The sequence below is a fragment of the Carcharodon carcharias genome, chromosome 16 (genome assembly GCF_017639515.1).
Source record: "Carcharodon carcharias isolate sCarCar2 chromosome 16, sCarCar2.pri, whole genome shotgun sequence".
In the NCBI taxonomy this organism is placed as follows: domain Eukaryota; kingdom Metazoa; phylum Chordata; class Chondrichthyes; order Lamniformes; family Lamnidae; genus Carcharodon; species Carcharodon carcharias.
The window spans coordinates 64739318-64767131 of NC_054482.1; the positions used below are offsets into that span (position 1 = coordinate 64739318).

Below are 27814 nucleotides of genomic sequence, written 5' to 3' on the forward strand. Positions count from 1 at the left end.
TAAGGATGGCAGATTTTCTACTCTAAAGGACATTGGAGAACCCAGATGGGTTTTTACATGGTAAGCATTAAACTTTTAATTCCAGAGTTAAAAAAAAATTCAAATTCATCTGCCATGGTGGAATTCAAACCCGGGTCCCCCAAACATAACACTGGTCTCTGGATTACTAGCCCAATGATAATACCACTACACCATCGCCTCCCCATTACAATACAGAAATATTTTCATTCTACATTTTGAATACCTTGTGACTAAATGTAATTTCTTTCTATCGAAATACTTAGTGGGGATAAAAAAGGGTATTATAGATAAAATCATAGAGAAACAACTAGGGAACAGATATGAGCACGAGCAATGTTTCTGACTGATAACGGAGGAAAATATGCCAATGGCAAATTCAGAGCCATGTGTGAAAATATGAACATCATGGTCCTGAAATACCCCAGTTTACAGTCCTTTTAGCAATGGATCCTGTGAAGGGCATCATGCGGTGATTGGTGAAATACCGTGATAAAATTTTAGCTAATCAACCAGACTGTAAGTTGACAATCATCTTAGTGTGGGCAGTTCATGCAAGAAATTCACTCCAGATGGTTGATGGATATAGTTCCTATCAATTAGACAGGGTTAGACTAAGAAGGACTAAGAGGGGTACAAAGACAGATTTAGGATGCATTTATATAAACGTACACAATGTAGCGAATAAGGTTGGCGAGCTACAAGCACTAATAGTTGTCTGGGAACATGGTGTAGTGGCAATAACAGAATATGGCTTAAAATAGTGATGACTGGGCACTTACTATTCAAGGACACAAAGTGCTCAGGAAGGGTGTTGAAGGAAAAAGGGAGGTGGGTAACAGTTCTGATTAGGGAAGACATCATGGTGTTGGAAAGGGAGGATGTCCTTGAAGGGGCATTAATAGAATCCATTTGGTTAGAGCAAAAAGGGTTTGTTCAAGTTACTGGCTGTATTCTATATGCCTCCAAATAGTGAGGGATAGATGAGTAAACCTGCAGGGAAATCACAGAGACGTGCAAGAGCTATAATGAGGGGTGGGGAGGGGGTGTATTGGGGTACTTTAATTACCTGAATATCAATTGGGATAGTGTTAGAATTAAGGTAAAGGAAGGGGAGGAAATAATCTTAAGGATAGGAAACGATAAGTAAATGGTTGTTTTTCAAACTGGAGGATGTAGCCAGTGGTGTTCACCAAGGGTTAATACTAAGACCATCGCTTTTCTTGATATCTATAAATTATTTGGATATTGTACTGCAGAGTAAAATTTCAAAATGTGATTATTCCAAACTTGGAGGTGTGGCAAACAGTGAGGATGATACCAATCAACTGCAACAGGACATAAAATAGCAGCTATAGCTTGAATAGATTAGACAACGAAATAAAGACTACAGTACAGTCTCCGAATAGAACTAGAAGCAGAATTCCTTATGATCATTACGTTTTGGTGACTGCCAACAAACAAACTAATAGGAGAAGCAAAACAAAGCGAATTAGATAGTTGGAGAGAGTTTGGAGTATTGTTTTACTTCTTCATTCATGGAATGTGGGCGTTGCTGACTAGGCCATCCCTCATTGCCCTTGAGAAGGTATTCTAAAGTATCAGATAAGGAGCAAGCAGGTTTGCCACATAGGTGGATTTGTAATGGAGGAGTCCTTGCAGATAGGATTTATAAGGCTAAAGTGAGGCCAGTCATTAGGAATTACAAAAATTGACTGGATGATACAGATATTAGACTGGATTCTCCCATTGCTGGAAAAGTCATCTTGAAAATCTTTTCAGCTCTTTTGGTCACATATTCATGGGAGCGTAAATCAACTGACACATTTCTGCAAGGTGATACTTTTCAGACAGAAGAGTTTCTGAAACCACTCAAAGAGACAGGAGATACAGAAGGACAATTATGGAAACTAAACAAATACATCTGTGGCTTGAATGATGCTTCCAGACTGTGAAACTTTTGGGTGAGATCTATCTTGCTGACAATAGGCTATGTTTAGCTAAAGTAGATTCCAGAATGTTTGAACTACTTTAGTTCTTGTGGAGGCAGCGGATACGGGATTAGCATATACAAGACACTCTGCGGAAACTCACCATGCCTCCTTTGGCAGTGCCTTCTAACACATGAACTCTACCACCTAGAAGGACAAGGGCAGCAGAGAACACCACCACCTGCAGATTCCCCTCCAAGCCACACACCATCCTGCCTTGGAACTATAAAGCTGTTTCTTCACTGTTGCTGGGTTAAAAAACTAGAACTCCCGCCCTCACAGCACTGAGTGCACCTTTACCAGACAGACGACTGTGGTTCAAGAAGGCGGCTTACCACCACCTTCTCAAGGGCAATTAGGGATGGGAAACAAATGCTGGTCTTGTCAGCAATGTTCACATCCCATCAAAGAATAAGGAAAATCACTTGTGCCTCTATAAATAGACACAGACTGAAATTGTGGCTATTGTGTTAGAAAGTGCATGCCGGTTATGTGTAGCTCTATAATTAAATGCCCATAAAAATGTGTAAAGATTGTCTCCAGTTCCATCCTTTACCAGCTGGCTTTCTGATCATGACAGCCAAGACAACAGGCCACTATGAGGCACTAGATCAAGACTACATCCAATTAGATAATTCTGCCCAGCTGGGACTAGAAAATAATCCGAGAGGAGGTATAACCTAAACGGTATGGCCTTAGGATGAAGATCCAGCACTGCACTTAGAGGGATCTTTAAAAGGCATAAGATAAGTAGAAAAAAAAACATTAAAAAGTAGATTCTGGGCTTTATCCATAGTGGCCCTTAATATAAAAGGTTCAATTTGTGCAAGACATTTGTTAGGCCACAGCAGTAGTAATGGGGCAGTTCTAGGTACTTCATTATTGAAACGGCATTGCATAGAGGAAAAAATAGGAAAGATGGTTACTAGTTATGAGAAATGGCTTGAAACCTGAGTCTCTTTTCACAGCGATAGAGAAGATTAAGGATGAAATCTAAGACATATTCTCAAAATTATGCTGGTTTTTAGGTGGAAAATAGTTTTTTTAACCATTGGTTGGCGAATCATTAACAAAGGTATACAGACTCAGAGTTATCAGAACAAAGGCATATGTTTGAAAAAATAACTTTGATGGAGAATGTTTATATAATATAGAATATTTGACCACATCTGAATATTGAGGCAAAGATTTAATATAAAAGTTAATTGAATAACTATTTAAAAAGGAAGAATGTAAAGGGTATGAGGGTATGTTGGAAACTGCAGGGGAATTAAATTAGTGTAGGTTGCTTCGATTGATGAGCTTCCACTGACACAATGGACCAATTGGCATCCTTCTGTCTCTGATTTTCTACAATTCTAGTCTTCACAGGAACAGGTCAGGTCAGAAAAGACCTAACAAGTTACAGACGTGTTAAAACACAACTCAAGTTCAAACTCATAATCCTTGGGTCAGAGGGCAACTACTCCATGCTGTCCCTACCTAACTGTTTATGAATTACATTTTGCACTTTACTTTTACCAGGTTAATTCATCCAGTTTACCATGGAATTATCAAACACTAAACGGACAATGCCAGAGGGGGGAGAAATGGGGAAAGGGTGCAATAAATTGAATGGTTTATATGTGGTAAAATTCAATGATTTTTATGAAAAGATATTTTAGAACGTCATTACATTTTAAAAACTACAGCATAAAAGGCAGCTGCAGTGCTGTCCTGTAGTTATTATGCATATTCAACTTACCATGGACTGTAATCTTTGAGCAAGCAAATACGTCTGTACGCTGTCCTTTCCATCTTCTTTATTACGTGTTCGGTCTGCAGGTCGCGGTCGATGATATACTGCCTGTTCTGTGGAAGCAAAAGAGTAAGTAAACTTTACCAAAAATCCATCAACTATATAGTGAAATGCTATAATACTAAGTTCAAATCTTGATTTGTCTGAAAGTTCAATGACAATGTACCAAACATTAGTGTTTAAGTTTACCGCTTCAAACCTATGGTCTATTTTTATGGATTCGGTGGACAAAATGATCTGTCATCTACCAGCTAGGATCAGCTTATAATGCTGTATAATTTTTCAAGTGCTAATATCAAAATTAAGTAACCACCCCCCATTTGGGCTCAGTACCAATGAATGACAACAGGGATTAATGCTGGCCAAGATTCCAATTCCTGATTGTTACTGAATGCTTGAAGTTGGATATTAAGTGAGAATGACAGTTATGATGCTCCTAAGGTCAAATAGCATACCATTATTCAATGTCAAGTACCATGTAGGAATACTAGTTATATAGGCTTTGTATTAATCTACCATGGAACCCTATCCAACAAGGATACAATGCTTTCAGGTGAAAAGGATTAGGGAGAAAAACTGGTGAAGAAAACTGTTGAGAAAAAAAGCTAAATATTTATGGAAGTAATTGCTGAGCAATTAAGATGGGTTCCAGTCAGCTATGAAGATCGTAAATCTGATGACACTTTGGTAACTGAGTTTTTAGTAATTGTTCTGTATAACTTTCTGGTTTATTAATCATTTAAAAAGTGCTATATTTCGTCAATACAACTCATCAGGATATTCTGTACCAGCTGAGGTTCACTGGTGTCAGAAGCAAGTCTTAAACTGCTGATACCTTGGGGTAGGGCATGATGAGAGGAATAGATATCAAGAACAAATAGTTTTAACCTGCGCAATTAGGTGACAAGAGTATAACATAATCAAATATCCAGTTAAAAAATTCTTCCCCAATCCACAAAATAATTATACAGTAATCATGGGAAATGCAGCCTTCATATGGACTGTTCAAATAAAATCTGCAGTAGTAGTGTGGAGGATGAGTTCATGGAACGTATTCAAAATAGATTTCAGGATCAGTTTGTCATGCAACCAACTAGGGGGAAGGCTATTTTTGATCTAGTATTGTGCAAAGAGGCAGGGTTAATTAGTAAAATTATAGTAAAGGAGAATCTAGGGATGAGTGATCAAAATATGATAGCATTTTATTTGGAGTCTGAGATGGATTCAGCTCAGTGCAAAGTAACTGTCTTAAATCTGAACGAAGCAAATAATGTAGCTATAAGAGTTAGGGTTAAGTAAAGTTGGTTAAATTATTTGAGAAAATAGAATAAAAGATATGAGAGCACATAGGCAATGACAAACATTAGTTCATAATATATATTCCCTTAAAAATAAAAGCCCATAGGAAAAGTGGCCCAACTGTGATTAACATGAGAAGGTAAAGATAGTATTAAATTAAATGAAGAGGCTTATGATATAAAAATATAAAAAGAGTACTAAGTCTGAGGACTGGGAGGATTTTAAAATTAAGCAAAGGATGACCAAGGAATTAATGAAGAGAAAATAGGGCATGAGAGTAACTGAGCTGAAGACATAAAAACAGATAATAAAAACTCTATAGACAGGTAAAAAGGAAAAGGTTAGCAAGATTAATCATGGGTATGTTAGAGGCAGAGACGAGAGAAATTAAAATGGGGAATAAGGAAATGGAAGAGATATTAGCCAAGAACTTTGTCTGGCTTTATCGGCAAACAACCAATTCCAGTGAAAATGAGGAACTTAAAGATATCAGGATTAGTAAAGAAATAGTACTGGAGGCATTGATGGTTTTAAAAGACAACAAATTCTTTGGATCTGATGGCTTACACCTGGGATTTAAAAAAGAGGAGGCTACAGAGATAGTGGATGAATTGGTTTTGATCTTCAAAAATGTCCTAGATTCTAGAATTTTTTTAAGGTAGCAACCATAACCCCACCAGATAAAAAACAAGAAGAAAGCAATAAAGGAACTATGAAAGGCCGGTTAGCTTTACATCAGTAGTAGGGAAAATGCCAGAATCTATTAAGAGTTGTGACAACAGGGCATTTAGAAAATCATAATATGACTAGGCAAAGGCAATGTGGATTTATGAAAAGGAAATTGAGTTTCACAAATCTGTTAGGATTTTTTGAGGTTGCAAGTAGTAGAATGATGTCACAAAAGTATAATAGTTCTCATAATATTGTTGTGATTTATTATTAAAGTAGGTTAAAAGTGGAGTTTGGATAGTTTGTGTATCTGTGTGGGATTTAATTAAGTTGTAGACAGCTAGTCTGGAGGCTTTGATTCATCAAAAGAAAGCTAGGATTGAAATAAGACCATAAGACATAGGAGCAGAAATTAGGCCATTCGGCCCATCGAATCTTCTCTGCCATTCAATCATGGCTGATAAGTTTCTCAACCCCATTCTCCCGCCTTCTCCCCATAACCTTTGATCCCCTTACCAATCAAGAACATATCTATCTCGGTCTTAAATACACTCAATGACCTGGCCTCCACAGCCTTCTGTGGCAATGAATTCCATAGATTCACCACTCTCTGGCTAAAGAAGTTTCTCCTCATCTCTGTTCTAAAATGTCTTCCCTTTACTCCTGAGGCTGTGCCCTCAGGTCCTAGTTTCTCCTACTAATGGAAACATCTTCCCCACGTCCACTCTATCCAGGCCTTTCAGTATTCTGTAAGTTTCAATCAGATCCCCCCTCACCCTTCTAAACTCCATCGAGTATAGACCCACGGTCCTCAAACATTCCTCATATGTTAAGCCTTTCATTCCTGGGATCATTCTCGTGAACCTCCTCTGGACCCTCTCTAGGGCCAACACATTCTTCCTGAGATACGGTGCCCAAAATTACTCACAATATTCTAAATGTGGTCTGACCAGAGCCTTATAAAGCTTCAGCATCACATCCCTGCTTTTATATTCTAGTCCTCTCGAAATAAATGCCAACATTGCACTTGCCTTCCTAACTACCGACTCAACCTGCATGTTAACCTTAAGAGAATCCTGGACTAGAACTCCCAAGTCCCTTTGCATTCCAGATTTCTGAATTCTCTCCCCATTTAGAAAATATGCCTCTATTCTTCCTACCAAAGTGCATGACCTCACACTTACCCACATTGTATTCCATCTGCCACTTTTTTGCCCATTCTCCTAACCTGACTAAATCCTTCTGCAATCTCCCCGCCTCCTCAATACTACCTGTCCCGCCAGCTATCCTTGTGTCATCTGCAAACTTAGCAAATGCCCTCAGTTCCTTCATCTACATCATTAATGTACAAAGTGAAAAGTTGTGGTCCCAACACTGACCCCTGCGGAACTCCACTAGTCACTGGCCGCCATCCTGAGAAGGACCCCCTTATCCCCACTCTCTGCCTCCTGCCAGATAGCCAATCTTCTATCCATGCTAGTACCTTGCCTCTAACACCATGGGCTCTTATCTTACTTAGCAGCCTCATGTGCGGCACCTTGTCAAAAGCCTTCTGGAGGTCCTAGTAGATAACATCCATTGGCTCTCCTTTGTCTAACCTACTCGTTAACTCCTCAAAGAATTCTAACAGATTTGTCAGGCATGATCTCCCCTTGATGAAACCATGCTGACTTTGCCCTATTTTATCATGCACTTCCAAGTATTCTGAAATCTCATCTTTAATAATGGACTCTGAAATCTTACCAATGACCAAGGTCAGGCTAATCGGCCTGTAATTTCCCGTCTTTTGCCTCACTCCCTTCTTAAACAGGGGGATTACATCAGCAATTTTCCAGTCCTCTAGGAGCCTCCCTGACTCCAGTGATTGCCAAATACGTAAACATGACTGAAGTTTTAGAATGTGAGATGAGGAGAATTTGCATTTGCAGATAAATTAAGGTAGTTTGAATTTCAAAGAGATGGTACGATGTTACACTTAGCCAGAGAAACTAGGCCAAGCAGTGGGTTTATTTTTCCCAAAGGTTACTGACAATATTAGCAGCATGAATAGATTTATATTATGAGAAAAGTTCCAAAGACAAAGGGGAACAATGGAATTTGCATTAAAAGGGAGAAACAGGTTTAAAGGGAAATGAGGTTGTGTCAGGGAAGGCATTGTAAGATCCACCAGAAGTGAGAAAAGCCTCCAGTAGTTGTGCATTAAGTTGCTGTCTATAGAAACCGAAGCTGGGAAAAGCCATTTGAATTTCACTGTCCAGGGTATTGTGTTAACTGACTAGAATCTATTTAAAATCTAAAATTTATTTGTTTACTGTTGCCTTAACTCTAACTGGAAGCCAGATTAGTTAGGGATTTTAGGAGTTATTATAGTAGCAATTTGTAGACTTGGGTATGCGCTTGAAATCTTTTGTTAATAAATGTTTAATTTAGTTTTGTAAAAAATCTCCAGAGTTTTGGTGGACTTATTACTATTGAATTCAGGGCATGCATCTCGAAATAAAATATAAATTGCAAAATCTTTGTGACCACGTGATCCTCATGGAATTGATCGGCCTGGCATACATTAGCTGCCACATCTTAACAGTGAATAAAGGGGAACTAATGAATCTAGTGTATTTGGATTTTCAAAAAGCAATCAATAAGGTACACCATTTTATTACATAAAATAAGAGTTCATGGGATTGGGGGTAATATTTTAGTATAGTTTGAGGATTGGTTAATAGACAAAAAACAGAGACTAGGAATAGACTGGTCATTTTTGGATTGGCTGGCTCTAACTAGTGGGCACCCTAATGATCAAGCTGTTTACAATCCACATCAATGATTTAGATGAGAGGGCTGAGTTTAATGTATCCAAGGTTGCTGATAATATAAAGATAGATGGGAAAGTAAGATGTGAGGAGGTTACAAAAAGGCTGCAAAAGGATTTAGACAGATTAAGTGATTGGGTAAGAACGTGCAGATGAAATATAATATGAAGAAATGAGAATTTATCCACTTTGGTAGGAAAAATAAAAAAGTAGACTTTTTTTAAAAAAACAGTGAAGGACTGGGAATTGTTGGTTTTCATAAGGAAATGAGTATCTTAACACACGTATCCCAGAAAGTTAACATGCAGGTGCTGCAAGCAATTAGGAAAGCAAATGATAGGTTAACCCTTAATACAAAAGTAAAGTGGTTTTCCTGCAATTATATAGGGGCTTGTTGAGATTACACCTGTTATGCCCGATGCAGTTGGTAAAGCGGAGTTATTTAAAAATCCCAGAGGGAAACTTTAATTAACTGTCATAACTTACAGTATTAAGTGTTATCTTTGAGGTGCGATTCTAAATTCAGGAATCACATTACCAGTTCTCGAGGTTTTACATTAAACTAAATTAAACATTTTATTAATTTACGCAGATTAAAAATATATATACACATGGCTACAAATGACTACTATCATAACTTTTAACAAATTCCCAAACTGATCTCCATTAAGGCAACAGAAACCCATAGACTCAACCAGACATCAGGCAAACCATTTTCATCTTATGATTTCAAAATGAGGGTTCTTGTCACTTTGATTCTTGTGCAGCCAGTTGGAGGCTTACAGCTGCTTTTTGATCTCATACAATCCTACTTCTTTACCTTTCACTGATTCTCCCTGTTTCATGTGTACACAAACCACTGGTTTCTCCTGTGCCCGAACCTCAAAATCCACAGTACTTTTACTTAAGAGCTTTTCTATACCCCAATAATTCCTACAGATTTTTCCTGTAACCTCTAATGCACTGACTTTGTGTGGCCCACTTTATTACAATGAAAACACCTCAATTTTCGAATGTCACTTCTACCTTCAACACCTTCCCTTTTGTTCTGAAAAAAAACTTCCTGGGAACTTCCAGCTACTCCTTCTCTCCCTGACTTCCTTTCACCTTCCCACTTTTTATCCTTTTCCAATTTGAAAGGGTGATGGAAAAAAGGTATAGCTCTATGATAATCATCAGCTAGCTCTGCTGCTTCTCTTACAGAATCAACCCTCTGTCCTCCACATGAGTTGTAATGATCGAAGGGATTGAATCTTTAAATTCTTCCAAAAGAATGACTTCCCTAAGAGCTGTCTAGGTTGTCTCTATTTTTAACGCCTGTATCCACCAGTAAAAATTACTTTGTTTTACACTTTCAAACTCAATATAAGTTTGCCCAGCTGCTTTCTCATATTGTTAAATTTCTGCCTGTGTGCTTCAGGAACCAACTCATATGCAAAGTAGCTTTTTTCACCTTCAACATAATTTACCGACATTTCTTCTGAAAGCAAAGCATATACCTCATGTGCCCTACCTAACAGCGTAGACTGTAATAATAATGTCCAGTTTTCCTGTGGCCATTTCATCTGTTTAGCTAGCTTCACAAATAAAATAAAGAATGCTTCAATATCTGTTTCCTCAAACTTTGGAAGAGCTTGCACAAATTTAAACATATCCCCACTGGGTTCTATTCCGGAGACAAATCCTTCCTCACCTACTTACGTCTTTTTTCTAACTACCAACATTTTCAGTTGGAATTCCCACTCGCTTTTTCCTCCTTCTCCATCTTTGCAATTTCTAATTCATTTTTAAAAGCCACTTCTCTGTCCTTTGCTTCTAATTCAAGCTTTTTCATTTGCAACTGAAGTCTCACTACCTCCAGCTGTGACTCACTAGTGTCAAGTTTCACTTCCAACTATAGATGCTGTGCTATACTTTTAACTATATCTGATTTCCTAGGTGACCCCAATAGTAACTCATCCACCAGCTCTGTTAGCTTACTTTTGGTTATTTTCTCCAAACCAATTAAGAGTTATTTCTTCTACTCCCAAACAAGTCTTAGCAATTGCCAAAGCCATCTTACAGTCTCCTCACTCCTAAAATACCTCACCAACTCCTGAATTCAAAGTGCCTTTTGTACTCATAAGCTTAAGATTCACCAAGTCTTAACCAAGCGAGGAATTAGAAATATAATTAATCCCGGATGAGCTCCCAATTGTTACGACTGAGACAGTTGGTAAAACGGAGTTATTTAAAAATCCCAGAGGGAAACTTTAAACAACTGTCATAACCTAGAAGTTTAAGTGTTATGTTTCAGATGTGATTCTAGATTCAGGAATCAGACCACCAGTTCTTGACATTTTACATTAAACTAAATGAAACATTTTATTAGTTTACACAGGTTAAAAATATATATACACATAGCTACAAATTACTACTATCATAACTTTTAACAAATTCCCAGGCTAATCTCCATTAAGGCAACAGCAACCCATAGACTTAACCAGACACCAGGCAAAGCATTTTCACTTTACGAATTCAAAATGAGGTTCTTGTCACTTTGATTCCTGTGGAGCCAGTTCGAGGCTTACAGCTGCCTTTTGATCTCACATTGCCTCTGCTCTGCACACCCAATATTAAAGTTATACTTACCAGCCCCATTGAATGGTAATTCTCATTGTATCAATAACCTCTGAACTAAATCTCTCTAACAATAAAACCCCTTTCCTGGTACCAATTTTATTAGTAATATAAACATATTGCTTGGTAGTTGCTAGAAAGGCATAATTGTTCACCCAACTTCTTGAATGCTCTATTCAAATAATACATATCAAAACTAGTACCCATCAAAACACCCAGACTAAGCTGGCTTCAATCCAATTAGGACATGCCTGCAGATTAAACCTCTATTTTAAAAGAAAAATATTTTCCAAAATATTATATACATTAATAGCTTTATGACACACCTGTAGCAGTGTAGAGTTTTGGCCTCCTTACCTAAGGAAGAATTTATTTGCCTTAGAGGGTGCGAAGCGAAGATTCATCAGGCTGATTCCTGGGATGAAGAAATTGTTCTACAAAGTGAGTTAGAGTAGGCTGAGCCGATATTCCCTAGAGTGTGAAAGGATGAAAGGGGATGCTCCTACTTTGCGTTCTTATGTATACAGAATACTCAGTAATACCTGTTAATGTCTGTCAGTTAACACCTTTAAATTGAGTCTGATAGATGTCTAATTAGGAACAAGATTGAGGGTTATAAGGACTAATGCAGATAAAAGTGGCAAAATGCAATGTGTAAGTTATTCCTGAGTTGCTGGAATCATGAAGGAAGTAGCTGGTAATAAAACATAACACAGCATGGCAGGAATTAAAAGGATTGTCACATAACTAATTTAAATTGTACAAGGAAAGTCATGAATGAAAAACATAACAAACATATAAACTTAGGTGGGCATTTTGGAATTTTTCTGGAATTACATTTAAGTGCAGAGAAAAACTAGAACTTGAGTCAATATTGTGATAAGGGAAGGCTTTTTAATTCAATTAACTAACAGCTCCAGAGCTGGGAGCTGTCAGTTATGGTCTTGTATTTGTCAACTCACCAGGCAGTCTGAAACCTTCAAAGGCATATAGCTAATCTGAGACTCGGTAGCTTACATTTTAGAGGGTCAAACGATGTAACAATGTTTTAAGGATCAATTCTACATTGAGGGCTAATACAGGTGAAGAATCATTTTTTCTGATATAAAGGATAAAAGTAATGGTAACATTTTTGAAGTGACTATTTGTCATAACTCAGTTGTACAGTTCTAACATTTTCTGTTTTCCATTTTTGCCTTTGCTGTTTTTAATTTTTCTTACTTCTTTTTGTAAGCACTGAAGTAGCTAGCTCCCGACACTTGGTGCACTGTGCAGCACTGCACTTCATCATTGCCACACAGATAAACCCAGCAGAAACATGTCTAAAAAGAAGTTACAGCACCACCCAAAGGAAACATAAAATGCAATAGCAATGACACAGACAGAAGGATTTTCTGTGTCTGAATATAATAGGAAGGGAAAGGTTTAAAAAAGAAATTGAATTAATGAAGGAGAAAATAAATTAGAAAGAGGATTAGAGAAAAAAAAATCAACTATTCAGACTACCAGGAAAACTCTGACAATTTGAAATTATTTTAACTATTGAAATGATGCTAAATGGCTATCTAAAGCAAATCAAAGTTATCTCTCATAATGTTCATTTTACACAAGGGATTTTCTCTAGAGTCTACAGCCCATTACTGTAATACAACTGGACAGTGAATATATTGAAATTGAGAATTTGAAAAGAAGCTTTATCTTCCAAATAAAACATGTGATAAGCTCACCACAGCCAAAATTTATAGCTCCAATTAGTTCCAGGTATGTATGTATCCGTCCAATGCAATTCACATCTCCACAATTTTTCAGTCCTGGGCGCACTGATGTTTTATTCAGGTATTTGGGTTTAGACTTCTCCCTGCAGAAACAAACCACAAGCCATCATACCGCAATTTGTGACTGTCAGGCATTTTTGTCACTGGGACGCTAGAGACAGGGTTTTTTCAAAAATTAAAGTCAGATGTGTCAAATATGTTAAATTATTAGCTGCCGCATGTTGCACATTTGAGTATCACAACCTTATATTTCATATGGAAACAAATGAACAAGAAAGGGCATATTCCATCTTAGATTGCTCCAGAAAAATTGGTCTGCAAAATGCAAGTGCAAATTTGCAAGCAAAAATAATTGGCGTGGAGGGGTCAAGGCGCGGGGGGGGGGGGTGGTGGAAAGGGGCATGGCCCAGGTAGAAACACAGAGTAGCATAACAAGGATTTCCCCACCTGCTGAGGTATATGCATTTGTATGCATATGTATGCGCAATCCTTGGCCAGCTGCCTGGGAAGTACTAAGCACACAGGAACCACTTCTCTGAAGATGGAAAATTAAAAATAAATAAATCTGCACTGTAGGTGCATAGCATCTGGGCAAAGATCTATTTAAAAAGTGGACAGAACAGCTACCATTTAGTGCATCAAATTACCTTTATAAGGAGAAAGTAGACAGGTAAATACCACCAGTAAAACTGCGTGACATTTATCAAGAGTAACTTAATGGAAAATGAGCAAAGCATATTGCAACATCAGCACAATACTGAGTATCCCACAGTAGTAGGAAACAGGCATGTGCGCACTCTCTCCACAGCCCCCCTCCACTATGTTTGCCTGCAGCTGCATGATCCATGAAAACCCAACTGAGAGAAAAATAAGAGATGATTCAAAAAAAAATTCTCCAATGGGAGTACAATTCTATACAGTGCATTTCACCAGTTGACAGTACCCTGGTGTGCTCAGAGGCGTTAGCTGAGATGGAAGCTACATCAAAGATTTTCCCCCTATTCCTTTAATCGAGTTGATATGAAGGGTATGGTTAGTTACCTGTCTGTGACAATACCTAACTACAAAGTTACATTTTTAAAATTATTTCATAATATGCATACTTTTTCAGAGAAATCTGGAAAGCATTTTTATTTGAGGAATGAAGTAATATTACTTAAATAGATTTATTGGCCACAAAATCTGGTGCATCGCCTGGAAGTTTTGGTACTAGAGGTGCTGATTAGAGAGAAAAATGGCATCCACAGTGTTCCCACCCACAACCGCACAGCAGGCAACATCATGAGCAGGATTTTTGTGTCACCGGGGGGGTGGGGGGTGGTGGTGGTGGTGCTACAAATGGCCGCGAAACAGTCCGTCACCCACGATCGGACACCGATCGCGATTTTATGCTGGCTGACATAAAATCGGACAGTTTAAACTAATGTCGGAAACCTCATCCTGCCCGTGGATGAGGTTTCCTTAAAAATGCAAAGGCTGCCTGGCCGATGTGTAAGGTTGGATGGGCAGTGAAAAATCTCTCTTAATTAATACTTTAATGGCCTTAATAGGTCTCTTTAATTGTCAATGGGCACGCTGCCGACTCTTGCGCTTCAGGATGCTCGCCCAACGTCATCGCGTGCAATTTTTTGTCTGATCAGGTCAGGCGCACGCCTGCCCGTGGGACATAAAATTCTGCCCCATGTTGTTGAAGGCGTGAGCGTGGGCATTACGTGTGTTTGCTGGAATATTCAGGATAGGCAGATCATGGTGTTAGTCAGCCTCTAATACTGATTCGACGCCTGACTTTCTATTTTGGACCTCACTACTCTAGCTAACAACCCCACTTAAAACACATATAAATGAGCATGCTATTAGCAGCATAACAGCCCCGGCGACACCATCCTCCCAACCCAGCAGCGCATTTAAAAGCATCGTCATCCAATTTGTCATTTAGTTGCTTATTATTTTCTATTGGTTCTTGTTGAATTTCTGGAAGTATTTGGTACTTGCAGAAATCTATAAAAGTGGGTAATGTCTTCAGAGAATGGTGTTGGGCATACTGTTAGCCTCACACCACTCAACAGCACGTTCAGCGCTGACTGCTCGTCACAACCATTATAAATAGCAGACAACATCTACTTTGTGTACTCGCTGTTTCACTTTGAATGAGCACAGGATAATTGCACACCGCGATCCCCACACCAGATTACAGGAGCATCTGATTTTACCTCCCTAGAATCTCAGCTGAGTCACTCTGGCTTAATTCAAAACCAAATTCCAACTATACTTTTGATTTGGTGCAGAATTGTCAAAGATGGCAAAATTACCAATTATCTTAAAATGTGAATACAGTATCATCAAATGTTTTATAAATGGGCTTAAAACAATGCCTTTTCTTACCACTGATCCAAGATATAGTTGCGAATTTTCAGAAAACGTTCTGGTGTTTTTGATGATCGCCCTTCAAAGAACTCAGGGATAGCTTGTTTTTCATCTTCTGTGATCATATTTTTGTCCAATATTACTTCTTGTGCAGGGGGTTTCAGTATTTCCCCTTCTTCGCTATCACAGTTTTCTTCATCCACTTCCATTTCACAAACTGATTCGGGCAAACTGTATGTACAGATTTCATTATGGGTTTTTTCCTTTTCTTCCAATTGCTTAATCACTAGAAAATCCGGTATTTGCACAACTGATTCTTCATTAGCTGTCTCCGTGGGGTGTCCACATTTGCTGTAGCCTACAAAGTCTACATTGGTTGTTTTTACCGATGTTTCATTTTCTTTGCTGTCATCAATCATGGACTTCAAATTATCGATGTTGCTGCTAGTTGTCTCATCATGCTTGGACACTTCTGACATCTGTAAACATTTTTGCAAGGACACAACAGAAGTGGGAGAAATAGCCAAGGATTGATCTGCTCCTGAAACACTGTAACCATAAGTAGTCACCTCGGGTTCATATATCTTTGAATCAGATTGAGTTTCTGTTCCTTTCTGCTCCTGATGGCCATCACTGTCACTATCTGTTTCATCCATGACATCCACATCTTCATCATCAGACATATGCTCAATCTTAACAGTATTGACAGTAGGATAAGCCTGACCTTGTGACGAGATAGAGCTGTAATGTCCCGATCCTTTCTTTAGAAGGTTGGCTCCATTTCCAGACACAAGTGTTGTTTTGGCAGTCCAGATACTAGTCTCTTCCACAGGTTTTTCGGTTTTTGCCTATGGAATTTAAAATATATGTAAACTTCACATGAATGACACAAAGCTCTAGTCTCTTAGACAGATATTCCCTATTAATGCACACTCTCCTACTCTACTGTAACAATGATCTGGTTTCTTTGTATTTTCCAATTCCAGCTTTTGCCTTGTTGCATTAAAGTATAACAACTTTCATAATATTTTTCTGCTTTATTGTGAAGTAGGTTTATAGGGGTAAGTATAGTTGGGTCTGTCTCTGTCTGATTTAATTACATTTGGAGTCAAGTAGACTACAAGTTTAAATCATCAAAAGAAGCTAGGTGCTTGACATGCTAATGAGTGCACATGGATGCTGGCTTAGCATGTATTGTGTGAAGGGAATTTTCATTTTTAAATAAATGGAGGGATATTTGGATTTCAAAGGGAGCCCAGTCTGTTTACAACTAGCCAGATAAGCGAGGCTAAGGAACGTGTTTATTTTTCCCAAAGGTTACTGGCAATATTGGCACCATGAAAGTTTTTATATTGTGAGGAAGATACAGTTTCAAAGACATATGAAACAATAGAATTTACATACTAAAAAGAGAGAACATATCTAAAGGAGAATGAAAGTCTACGTGTCAGCAGAAGGCCATGTAAGGTCTAACAGGAGTGTGTGAAAAGCCGTAACGAAGCATCCAGCATTCGTGCATAAGTCTACGGTCTTATGAAACTGTAGCTGGAGAAAAGCCGTTTGGAATTCCACTGCTCAGGATATAACTTGCTGAGTCTGGTTTAAATCGAAAATCTATTGTGGTCAGTTGTCTTAAAGGGAGTGTAACTGGGAGTTAGATTAATTAGGAATCTTAGGAGTTATTTTCATGGTAACTGTAGCCCTATGTATGTGCTTGACCTCTTCCATTTTGTTAATAAATATTTTAATTTAATTTTTAAAAAATTTCTAAAGGTCTTGGTGGACTTATTACTTCTGAATTCAGTGCACGCATCTCAGAATAAGTATAAAATGCAAAACTGTTGTGATAGTGCAACCGTTTCCCTTGTGGATTTGGTCTGCCTGGCACACATCATCTGCTGCATCATAACACTTGTGGAAATGTAAGGCTTTTGCTTGTTGGAAAACATGTATGTGATTTGCCCTAGAATTACTGCAGTTGAGATAAATCCATCAACGTGGCAGGCTTGGAGTCCCAGACTAAATACAAGTCTTGGGACCACAGTGACCCATAATGTTTAGTTTACAATGTGATTGCAAGAGGCTTAATTTTTGCTCTATGATTGCTTTTCATTTTGAACTTTATTCTAGATTTAACACTAAAAACAGAGGTATTGATAATGATCCCTGAAGACCATTATTGACATTCCCTTAACTTTGATGGCTCTGCATCTCTGTAGATCTTTGGGCCTCTTTTCATGTCTGTATCAGCTGTAGGATATTACCTGGCCTCCAAATGGGAACTTCCCACTGTGACACATTTGAAATCAAGTACTTATACTGTCGAAATTGTAGTGCCAACCTACGTCCTTTCCTACATCCCATCATTCAGTGGTGTAACGTGTTGCAGTATTGAGGACACGGATCAAGAAAAGGTCAGTGAACAACCCCAATATACAATTTACACACCCAATACCGACGAGAACAGAATGAGTAGATTGGGGAATGGGGGGGTTGCATGGAGGGGCAAACTTGTAGTCCACAGTGTGCATCAATTTTTTCAAATAGGTTCCTCACTCAGGAGTCAGTCTGATGGGCAAGCTCGGTCTCCCTGTTCAACTGGGAACGCTCTAGAGGAGCCTACATGCTGAAAGAGTAGTAATAAACCTGTTGCTTCTTTCATGGGAGCATGAGGGAGGAAAAAGTCTGAATCTTGAGGGAGGGTGGGGGAGGAATCCTATCCCCTCTTCTGGGAGAGGCAGGGTGGCAGTGGTGTTGGGGGTGCCAATCCCCTATTCCCAGAGATGGAGTTATGTGGTCATATCCGCAATTCAGATGTCTTTGGATGTGGGTGGGGAAGGGGTTCCAATACCAAGGGTCTTTGGAAGTGTTGGCGGGGAGTGGGGGTGAGGGTGATAGTGTCCAATGACAATCTTACGGTTTCAAGGGAAAGCACTCCTGCACTTCTTGGCCCACAAATGGTGCTGTAAAGGAACTTAATTTTAACTGAAACAGTCCTTGCTTCCCTTCAGCTGCTGGGTTTCCCAAGACTTGGGAAGCCACCTGTCCAGAGTTAAATCAGCACAACAGGTTAAATATAGGCTTGCTGCCTCATTATTTTTAAATGGCCAACCCTCCTCCTGAGAGCTAGTTAGCTGCCTGTCCCCAGTACAACCCCCATTATATCCAGAGATGGAGAGGTTAGAGGTGGATTGGGGTTGCTATTATTATAACTTATATAAATCACTCTACCCCAATCCTCCAAACCATTGAGTTTGAGCATCATTGTGATCAGAACTGGTTTGACAAAAATTATATTGAAATTTGGGACCTCTAGGAACATAGATGAGCCACCTTCATTGCCTGGCAAACAACCCAAGGTTGCAAGTCAAGAAGGCAACGTTCCAACAGCTCAAGGCGAACACCCAAAGACAAATTCGGAACATAAAAGACATGATTGGAAGAGGAAGCCATAGAGATCCAACAGTATCCTGACCATCATGATATGTGAAGCTTTTTGAAGCTACCAGGGCCATCTATAGACCAAGGTCAAATGGACAGACCAAGGTCAAATAGACAAAAAACCTCTTCGCTTACAGCATGGTGTCCCTCTTCTTAACCATAGAACCATAAAGTTACAGCACAGAAGGAAGCCATTTGGCCCATCTTGTCCATGCCGGCCCTAGGACACCCAGATGCCCTTTCTAATCCCACCTTCCTGCACCTGGCCCATAGCCCTGCAGATTACAGCACTTTAGGTGCAGATCCAGGTACTTTTTAAAAGAGTTTAAAGTTTCTGCCTCTACCACCAACTTGGGCAGCGAATTCCAGACACCCACTACCCTTTGCGTAAAAAAGTTCTTCCTCATGTCCCCCCTACACCTTCTGCCATCTTGAATCTATGTCGCCTGCTTCTAGAATTCTCAATCAAGGGAAAAAACTTTATCCTGTCCACTCTATCTATTCCCCTCATAATTTTGTACACCTCAATCAAGTCACCTCTCAGCCTTCTTTGTTCCAGGGAAAATAACCCCAAGCTATCCAATCTCTCCTCGTAGCGACACTTTTCTAACCCTGGCAACATTTTTGCAAACCTCCCCTGCACTCTCTCCAGAGCTATTATGTCCTTCCTGTAATGTGGTGACCAGAACTGCACAGAATACTCCAGTTGTGGCCTCACCAGTGACAATACCATCCATTAACGCTAGAAAGAACATTTTCAACAACCCCCCAACTGTGAATCTACAGTGGCAGCTGATATTCTCCAGGCTATCCTCTAGTGCCCTCTGCTAGAATCCATAGGTGAACCACCATCGATGGGAGAGATCCAACAAGCAGTCAAATGGATGAAAAGCAACATAACCTGTGGCTCTGATGGTAAACTAGCTGAAGTCTTCAAAGCTGGTGGGCTTTTGCTCACATCAAGACTCCATGCACTCATTACTCTCCGGATTTGGGAGGACAAAGAACTCGGCCTTGACTTCAGGAATGCAACAATTGTAACTATTTTCAAGAGACATAAACCATGCTGTGGAAACTATCAAGGTATTTCCCTCCTGTCCAAAGAGGGAAAATCCTGACATGCATTCTCCTGAATCGCCTACTTCCTGTGGCTAAGGAAATCCTCCCATAGACACAGTGTGGCATTAGACCTTCCAGAAGAACCTCCAACATTATCTTTGTTGCCAGACAAATACAAAAAAAATTTTGAAAACAACATCAGGAATTCTACATTGCATTCATCAACCTGACAAAAGCATTGACTCAGTAAATTGTAAGGCTCTGTGGATTGTGTTCCAGAGATTTGGATGTCCAAGAAACTTCATCACAATCCTTCACGATGGCATGACTGCAACTGTCTTGAGTAGGGGATCTGAAAAAGCTCCCTTTAAAATCCGGACTGGCATCAAGCAAGGCTGTGTGTTAGCCTCCATACTATTTACAGTCTACCTGACAGTGACTATTCAACTCATCAAAGATCAACTGCCCTTTGGTATAAGTATTGAATATGCCTAGATGGAAACTTTTTAACCTCAGTTGTCTCCGTGCCAAAATTGCACTGACCAAACAAATACATGATGTACAGTTTGCAGGTGTCATTAACCATTCTGCACAAGATTTGCAAACCACTCTCAATCTCTTCAATTCTGCCTCCAAGTGATTAGGCCAGTCCTTGAACATTGCCAAAACAAAATTCATATCATATTCAAACCCAGATCCGGCCAGCCAAAAATTCTACCTCCCATAAATGATGAAAGAGAAACTCTGGAATATGTTGAGCACTTCACATGCGTTGGCTGCCACTTCTCTCAAAAGGTCACCATTGATGAGGAGGTCAAACATTGGACTAACATGCGCCAGCTTAGCCTTCTACAAACTATGGCAGCAAGTGTTTGACAACAAAAGCCTCCACAAGACAACACAAGTCCTAGAGCAGTTGTCGTTAGCACACACCCGGACTTCATTGAAACCTGGACTGTGTATCAGTGACACATAAGAGCGCTAGAGAAACTCCATCAGCAATGCATCTATCACATCCTCTGGATCCAACGGGAGGACTGTCAAACAAACAGTAGTGTCCTACTTGATGCCAACTCCACAAACATTCAAGCAAAACTCCTGCAAAATCATCTACGATAGACTTTGCACCATGTCCAGATGGCTGAAAAGTGTCTCCCCAGCCAGGTCCCGTTTTCCTCAACTCTCAAATGGCCAGTGTTCCAGAGGAGATCAAAGGAAACACTACCATGGCACTCTGAAGCTCTTCCTGAAGTGTGGCAAAATGACATTAATGATTGGGAGGAGCGTGCTACCAGCTGTTCAAAATGGCGACAACTTGCCCGTCAAGCTGCATGATAAACTAAGTCCAAACGCCATAACGATGAGGCAGAGTGGCTGCACAGAAGAAAAGAGAAGGAAGCCCACACTCTGGATCCCACAATCTCATGCAACGTCCTAACCCATGTGCCCAAAGATCTGTGGGTCAAGAATCGACTTGTTCAGGCATACAGAGATCCATGGCAGAAAATCATGACCCTGAGTAGATGTTATCCTCTAATCGAGGGACTGCAGATGACGATGACCCCAGCCAATCTGTTTTGGGGGTTAAAATTTCCCCAATATAGTTGACTTACATCAAATCTGCTGTGAAGTACTACTTTCATAAGTGACATGTGACTAAGTAAGCCCCAAATGAAAACCTCACAGCTGTTGTTAATTGTCAAGTTAATAGCTTTGAATAAGAATATTATACTGATAAAGCTTTTATACAACATTTAATCTACAGCTTCAATGTATTTTTCGTGAAACACAGGTTAAATGTGTATGTGATTTATGTCGATTTTTGCACTAAAATATTTGAATTATACAATAACATGAATTAACATAAATAACATAGGACAGTGGGAATTTAGTGCAATAGAAGTGAATTATCAGATGAGTAGAATTACTTCACTTTGAATTAAGAAATGCAGATTCTATGCATTTTAAAGTATTAAAGCATACTTCAGCAAAGTTAAAATTTACCAAATGAACTATTGGGGTAGAACCACAGGTGATATCTCCACAAAGAGTGACTAAGATCTAAATTCCTATCTGACACCATCATGCTCGTTACACAACCACTTTCCTGATACAGTGGGGCTTTGGTAATGTCTTAGCTGGTAAATATACTGATCAGTGTGGAGATAGTTCATACAGATCAATTTGTGCCAAGCTAATTGCTCTCGGCCATGACAGCTGCTATAACTGGCTGCAGTGGATCCAGACAAAAGTGAGAAGTAGTCAATTAGGGTTTCAACCAATGTTCCCTTTAAAATTTAGTGGTTCTGCATGGCCCATTTTTCTCCAAGTGCGGATCCTTTAATTTCTTTTTGTGCAGCCATGCACACACATTATTTATCAAAGAACAAGGCTTGTGTGGTACCTTTCAGCTTGCTGCATGACCACATAACCACGCAAGTTAGCAGAACATTGATTCTGACAATTCCATTATTAGGTGGCACAAATATGGTCCACTTTGATGCCCCCATGCTTTCTGTGCTTGCCCACATGGTGTCTCTACTCAATGCATGAATAATACTTGCACATGCGAGGTGGCTGAAGGCTGCTGCATTCATGAGATGATACCTCAGCTAAACTCGGTACCTTTACAAGAAAATGATCCAAAAATAACAGTTAAGAAAAGCAAAATTATCTTTGTTCAAGTTCACCTTGCTCTTAAAATATTGTCTGGCGTAACTTTTCACTTGTAGCACGGTCCGTGATTCAATTAACTTTGCAATCTTTGTCCACCTTCGACCAAATTGGGCCTGAAAGTAAAACAAATTAGATTTTATAGCTCATGTTTAATGTACCATTGAAAGCATATCCAACAAAAATTGAGGTGAAGAGCTTAAACTACAATGTTCATCAGGCTTAATAAGAAGGGACAGGATGACACAATAGGTTAGCAGTTTGCCCTTTCACTCTGGGATATCATAACCAGGCAGCACTGACGGAATAAAATCTCCTCTCTGTGTCATCCGTAAAGGTATTTTTCCGGCTAGATGGAACAGAGATCCTCAGTGCACAAATGCTTATAATTTGATATGACTAGCACAGACTTGACAACCTAATTTAGTGCCAGTCATGTCAAGTTATAACAAGACAGCTATATGGGAAATGGAAGAAAAACATACAAACAAAATACAGCTGCATAGGAAAATGGTATGCTCCTAAGGATAGGGCTAAACCATATTGTTGCAATAAATTGAAGTATGCTTTAATTGGTACTTTTCTGTTGTGCCATGGACAGTCTAAAAGATTTGGACAGTTAGAGATAGTGACCTGTACAAATACAGGCTACTGCCCACTCTAATATGGCATAATTTGCATCTTCAAGTCTAAAACGGCCCCAGCACTCACCACTTCATTTCCCTGCTGTCTGCAACGCAAAGTAGCATGTGCAGGGTATGTTGTTTTTCATTTCTTCATGAGACGTGGGCATCGCTAACTAGGCTAGCATTTATTGTCCAGCCCTAATTTCCCTTGAGAAGATGGTGGTAAGCTGCCTCCTTGAACCGCTGCAGTTTATGTGGTGTAGGCACACCCACAGTGCTGTGAGGGAGTTCCAGGATTTCGGCCCAGCGACAGTGAAGGAACGGTGATATATTTCCAAATGAGGATGAGTGGCTTGGACAGGAACTTCCAGGTGGTGGCGTTCCCATCTGCCTGATGCCTTTCTGCTTCGAGATGGTAGTGATCTTGGGCTTGGTGAGTTGCTGCAGTGCATCTTGTAGATGGTACACACTGCTGCCACTGACATCAGTGGTGAAGGGAATGACCGTTTGTGGATGGGGTGCCAATTAAGCGGGCTGCTTTGTCCTGGGTGTTGTCAAGCTTCTTGAGTGTTGTTGCAGCTGCACTCATCCCGGCAAGCGGAGAGTATTCTATCACACTCCTGAATGGTGCCTTGTAGATGGTGGACAGGCTTTGAGGAGTCAGGAGGTGAGTTATTTGCTGCAGGATTCCTAGCCTCTGACCTGCTCTTGTAGCCACAGTATTTATATGGCTAGTCCAGTTCAGCTTCTGGTCAAAGGTAACCCCCAGGATCTTGATAAGATGATGAGAAAGAAAAATCCCAAGGGGAAGGCCTACATCTATGGTTAACTAAAACAGTTAAAGGCAGTATCAAATTTAAAGAAAAAGCATATATATATGCAAAGACGGGTGGCAGGTCAGAAGATTGGAAATAATATAAAGAACAGCAAAGAATGACAAAAAGATTAATAAGGAGAGCTAGCTAGTAATATAAAAACGGATAGTAAGAGTTTCTATTGATATTTAAATAAGAAAAGAGTTAGCAAAGTGAGCATTGGTCCTATAGAGAGTGCATCTGGGGAACTGATAGTGGAAAGTAGGGAGGTAGCAATGAATTAAAACAGGTATTTTGCTTTGGTCTTCACTACAGAGGACACAAGTAACATCCCGGAAGTAGCTGTAAATCAAGGAACGGAAGGGATGGAGGAACTCAGGAAAATTACAAGCACCAGAGAAGTGGTATTAAGCAAATTGTTGGGGCTGCGGGCTCCAGGTCCGGGCGGGCTTCACCCTAAGGTCTTGAAAGAAGTGGCTAGTGAAATAGTTGACGCACTGGTTTTAATTTTTCAAAGTTCCCTAGATTTGGGGAAGGTTTCATTAGATTTGAAAATAGCAAATATAACTCCTTTATTCAAAAAGGGAGGGAGAGAGAAAGCAGGAAACTATAGGCCAGTTAGCCTAACTTCTGTCAGAAGGAAACTGTTAAAAGCTGTTATTAAAGATGTTATAGTAGGGCACTTCGAAAAATTCAAGGCAATCAGGCAGAGCCAACGTGGTTTTGTAAAAAGGAAGTGATATTTAACCAATTTATTGGAATACTTTGAAGGAGTCACATGTGCTGTGGATAAAGGGGAATTGGTGAATGTACCGTATTTAGGTTTCCAGAAGGCATTAATAATGTGCCACGTCAAAGGTTACTGCAGAAAATAAAAGTTCATGGTATAGGGTGTAACAAATTGGCATGGACAGAAGGTTGGATAGCCTACAGGCAGCAGGGAGTTGGCATAAATGGGTCTTTTTCTAGTTGGCAGGATGTGACGAGTGGTGTGCCACAGAGATCAGCACTGGGATCTCAACATTTTACAATTTATATAAACGATTTGGATGAAGGGATGGTTGCCAAATTTGCTGACAACACAAAGATAGGTAGGAAAGTAAATTGTGAAGAGGACATAGGGGCTACAAAGTGACATAGATAGGTTAAGTGAGTGGGCAAAGATCTGGCAAATGGAGTAAAATGTGGGCAAATGTGAAACCGTTAATTTTGGCAGGAAGAATAAAAAAGAAGCTTATTACCTAAATGGCGAGAGACTGAGGAGCTCTGACATTCAGAGGGATCTGGGTATCCTAGTGCATGAAGCATGAATCACAGAAGATTGGAATGCAGGCACAACAATAATAGAATAGTAATAGAAGGTTATAATTTACTGTGAGCGGAATTGATTACAAAAGTAGAGAGGTTATGCTTCAGTTGTACAGGGCATTGGTGAGACCACGTCTGGAGTATTGTGTATGGTACTGGTCTCCTTATTTAAAGAAAGATGTAAATGCATTAGAAGCAGTTCAGAGAAGGTTTACTAGACTAATACCAGGAATGGGCAGGTTGTCTTATGGGGAGGACTGGGCACGTTAGGCTTGTATCCAATGGAATTTAGAAGAGTAAGATGAGACTTAATTGAAACCGTTAAGAGCCTGTTGCGAACAGGGTGTTTCCGCTTGCGGGAGAATATAGAACTAGGGGTCACTATTTAAAAATAAGGGGTTGCTCATTTAAGACAGGGATGAGGAGAATTTTTTTCTCTGAGGGTTGAGAGTCTTTGGAACTCACTTCCTCAAAAGGCCTTGGAAGCAGGGTCTTTGAATATTTTTAAGGCAGAGCTAGATAGATTCTTGATTAACAAGGGGGTGAAAGGTTATCGGGGGTAGACAAGAAGGTGGGGTTGAGGTTACATTCAGATCAGCCACGATCTTATTGAATGGCGGAGCAGGCTCGAAGGGCCAAGTGGCCTACCCCTACTCCTAATTCGTATGTTCATATAATAGTGGGGGATTTAGCGATGGTAATGCCATTGAATAGCAAGATGGTTAGATTCTCTTTTGCTGGGGATGGTCATTGCATGGCACTTGTGTGGCATGAATGTTACTTGCCACTTGTCAGCCTAAGTCTGGTTGTTGTTCAGCTCTTGCTGCATTTGGACATGAACTGCACCAGTATCTGAGGAGTTGCGAATGGTGCTGAACATTGTGCAATCTTCAGCGAACATCCCCACTTCTTACTTATGATCATTTATGATGCAGCTGAAGATGGTTGGGCCTAGTACACTACACTGAGGAACTCCTGTAGTCATGTCCTGGAACTGAGATGGTTGATCTCCATCAACCACAACCATCTCCCTTTGTGCTAGGTATGACTCCAACCAGCAGAGACTTTTCCCCCGATTCCCATCAACTCCAGTTTTGCGAGGGCTCCTTGATGCCACACTCGGTCAAATGCTGCCTTGATAAGGGCTGTCACTCTCACTTGACCTCTGGAATTCAGCTTTTTTGTCCTTGTTTGAACCAATGCTGTAATGAGGTCAGGAGCTGAATGGCTCTGGCAGAACCCAAGCAGAATGTCAATAAGCAGGTTATTGCTGAGCAAGCGCTGCTTGATGGCACTGTTGATAATCCCTTCCATCATTTTACTGATGATCAAGAGTAGACTGATGGGGTGGTATGTGGCCGGGTTGGATCTGACCTGCTTTTTGTGTACAAGATGTACTTGGGCAATTTTCCACATTGCTGGGTAGATACCAGTGTTATAACTGTACTAGAACAGCTTGGCTAGGGGCATAACAAGATCTAGAGCACAAATCTTCAATACTATTGCCAGAATATTGTCAGGGCCCAATGTGAATTGCCAGGTTTAAAGAAATGTGCATTCAATTCTACCAAACATACCTCAACTCTCATTTAAGCACAATTCACATATCTTCTGGATCTGGGAAATTGTTTTGGGAGCAAAGCTGCAGATTTTCTGAGTAATACCAGAATAACAATCTATTCTAAAGTAAGCACCAATTTTAGAGGCGGAATTTACATTCATAGGCCATTGAAGAAACTAATTTTCCCTCACTGAGACCAAAGCCCCAAACACTAACAAGAGGAGTTTGTTTTAAAAATGAAATAAAAAATTGACATTTTGTTATCAATTCAAAAAAATTGCTAAATTGTATTAGCATGATAGATTCATCTATATTGTTCTCAAGCAGATACCATTTAAAAAAGCAATTTAAAAGTGCTAAGCTAGACATGATACCAAAATAGATAATTGCCTTGAATTCTTAATAAATCTGTTACATTTAGCAATGACTTCTCCAATACATGAGAACATTTACTCGTTACAATAGAATCTACACTTGGGGGTTAGATTTGATAGGATTGCTGTGTATCCCTTTGCCATTACTTTAGCATTGTATGCCTGCAGGGCCTTCAGGAAAACACTTTTCTTGACCTTTTTATTGGTTATTAAGATTATCATTGGCATTGAAAATGAAATATAGTTTGGGACAAAAATCTTTTGAAACCCACACTTAATCGCAGCATTTTGCTTTTTATTAAAACTTACTTGCTATTAAAGTAATACAGTTACTGATAGATTTGGATCCCCAGTTGATTTACGAATCTAATCTGAAATGGACAAAGTGAATATTGCTAAAATATACTGACCACAGTAAGATCCAATATATTTTGCATTCATCCTGTTATATTTATGAAATTGTAATAGGTTATGCTAAAAGTTTTGATGGCAACACAAAAACTGACAATTAAAATGTTTTCTGACACTAGCGAGAAACGTACGTGCTTGTGTTATGATAGAACGAGGCAGCAGTGCTAGTGCCTCAGGCGTTTCACATGTAACATGATTATCTC

General features: G+C 39.6%; 1 protein-coding gene across 4 annotated transcripts in view; it reads right to left on the reverse strand.

Moving 5' to 3' along the window:
- Positions 1–27814, reverse strand: part of mysm1 (Myb-like, SWIRM and MPN domains 1) — a 110450-nt gene that overhangs the window by 49274 nt on the left and 33362 nt on the right. For all 4 annotated transcript variants that reach the window (XR_005945522.1, XM_041208509.1, XM_041208508.1 and 1 more), the window contains exons 7-10: positions 22534–22632; positions 15362–16191; positions 12932–13062; positions 3754–3860 (exon numbers count right to left, since the gene is read on the reverse strand). Coding sequence is in view for 3 of the 4 variants with exons in the window: in XM_041208509.1 (XP_041064443.1) it covers positions 3754–3860; positions 12932–13062; positions 15362–16191; positions 22534–22632 (1167 nt within the window). In the remaining variant the exon portion in view is untranslated. The remainder of the gene's footprint in view (positions 1–3753; positions 3861–12931; positions 13063–15361; positions 16192–22533; positions 22633–27814) is intronic.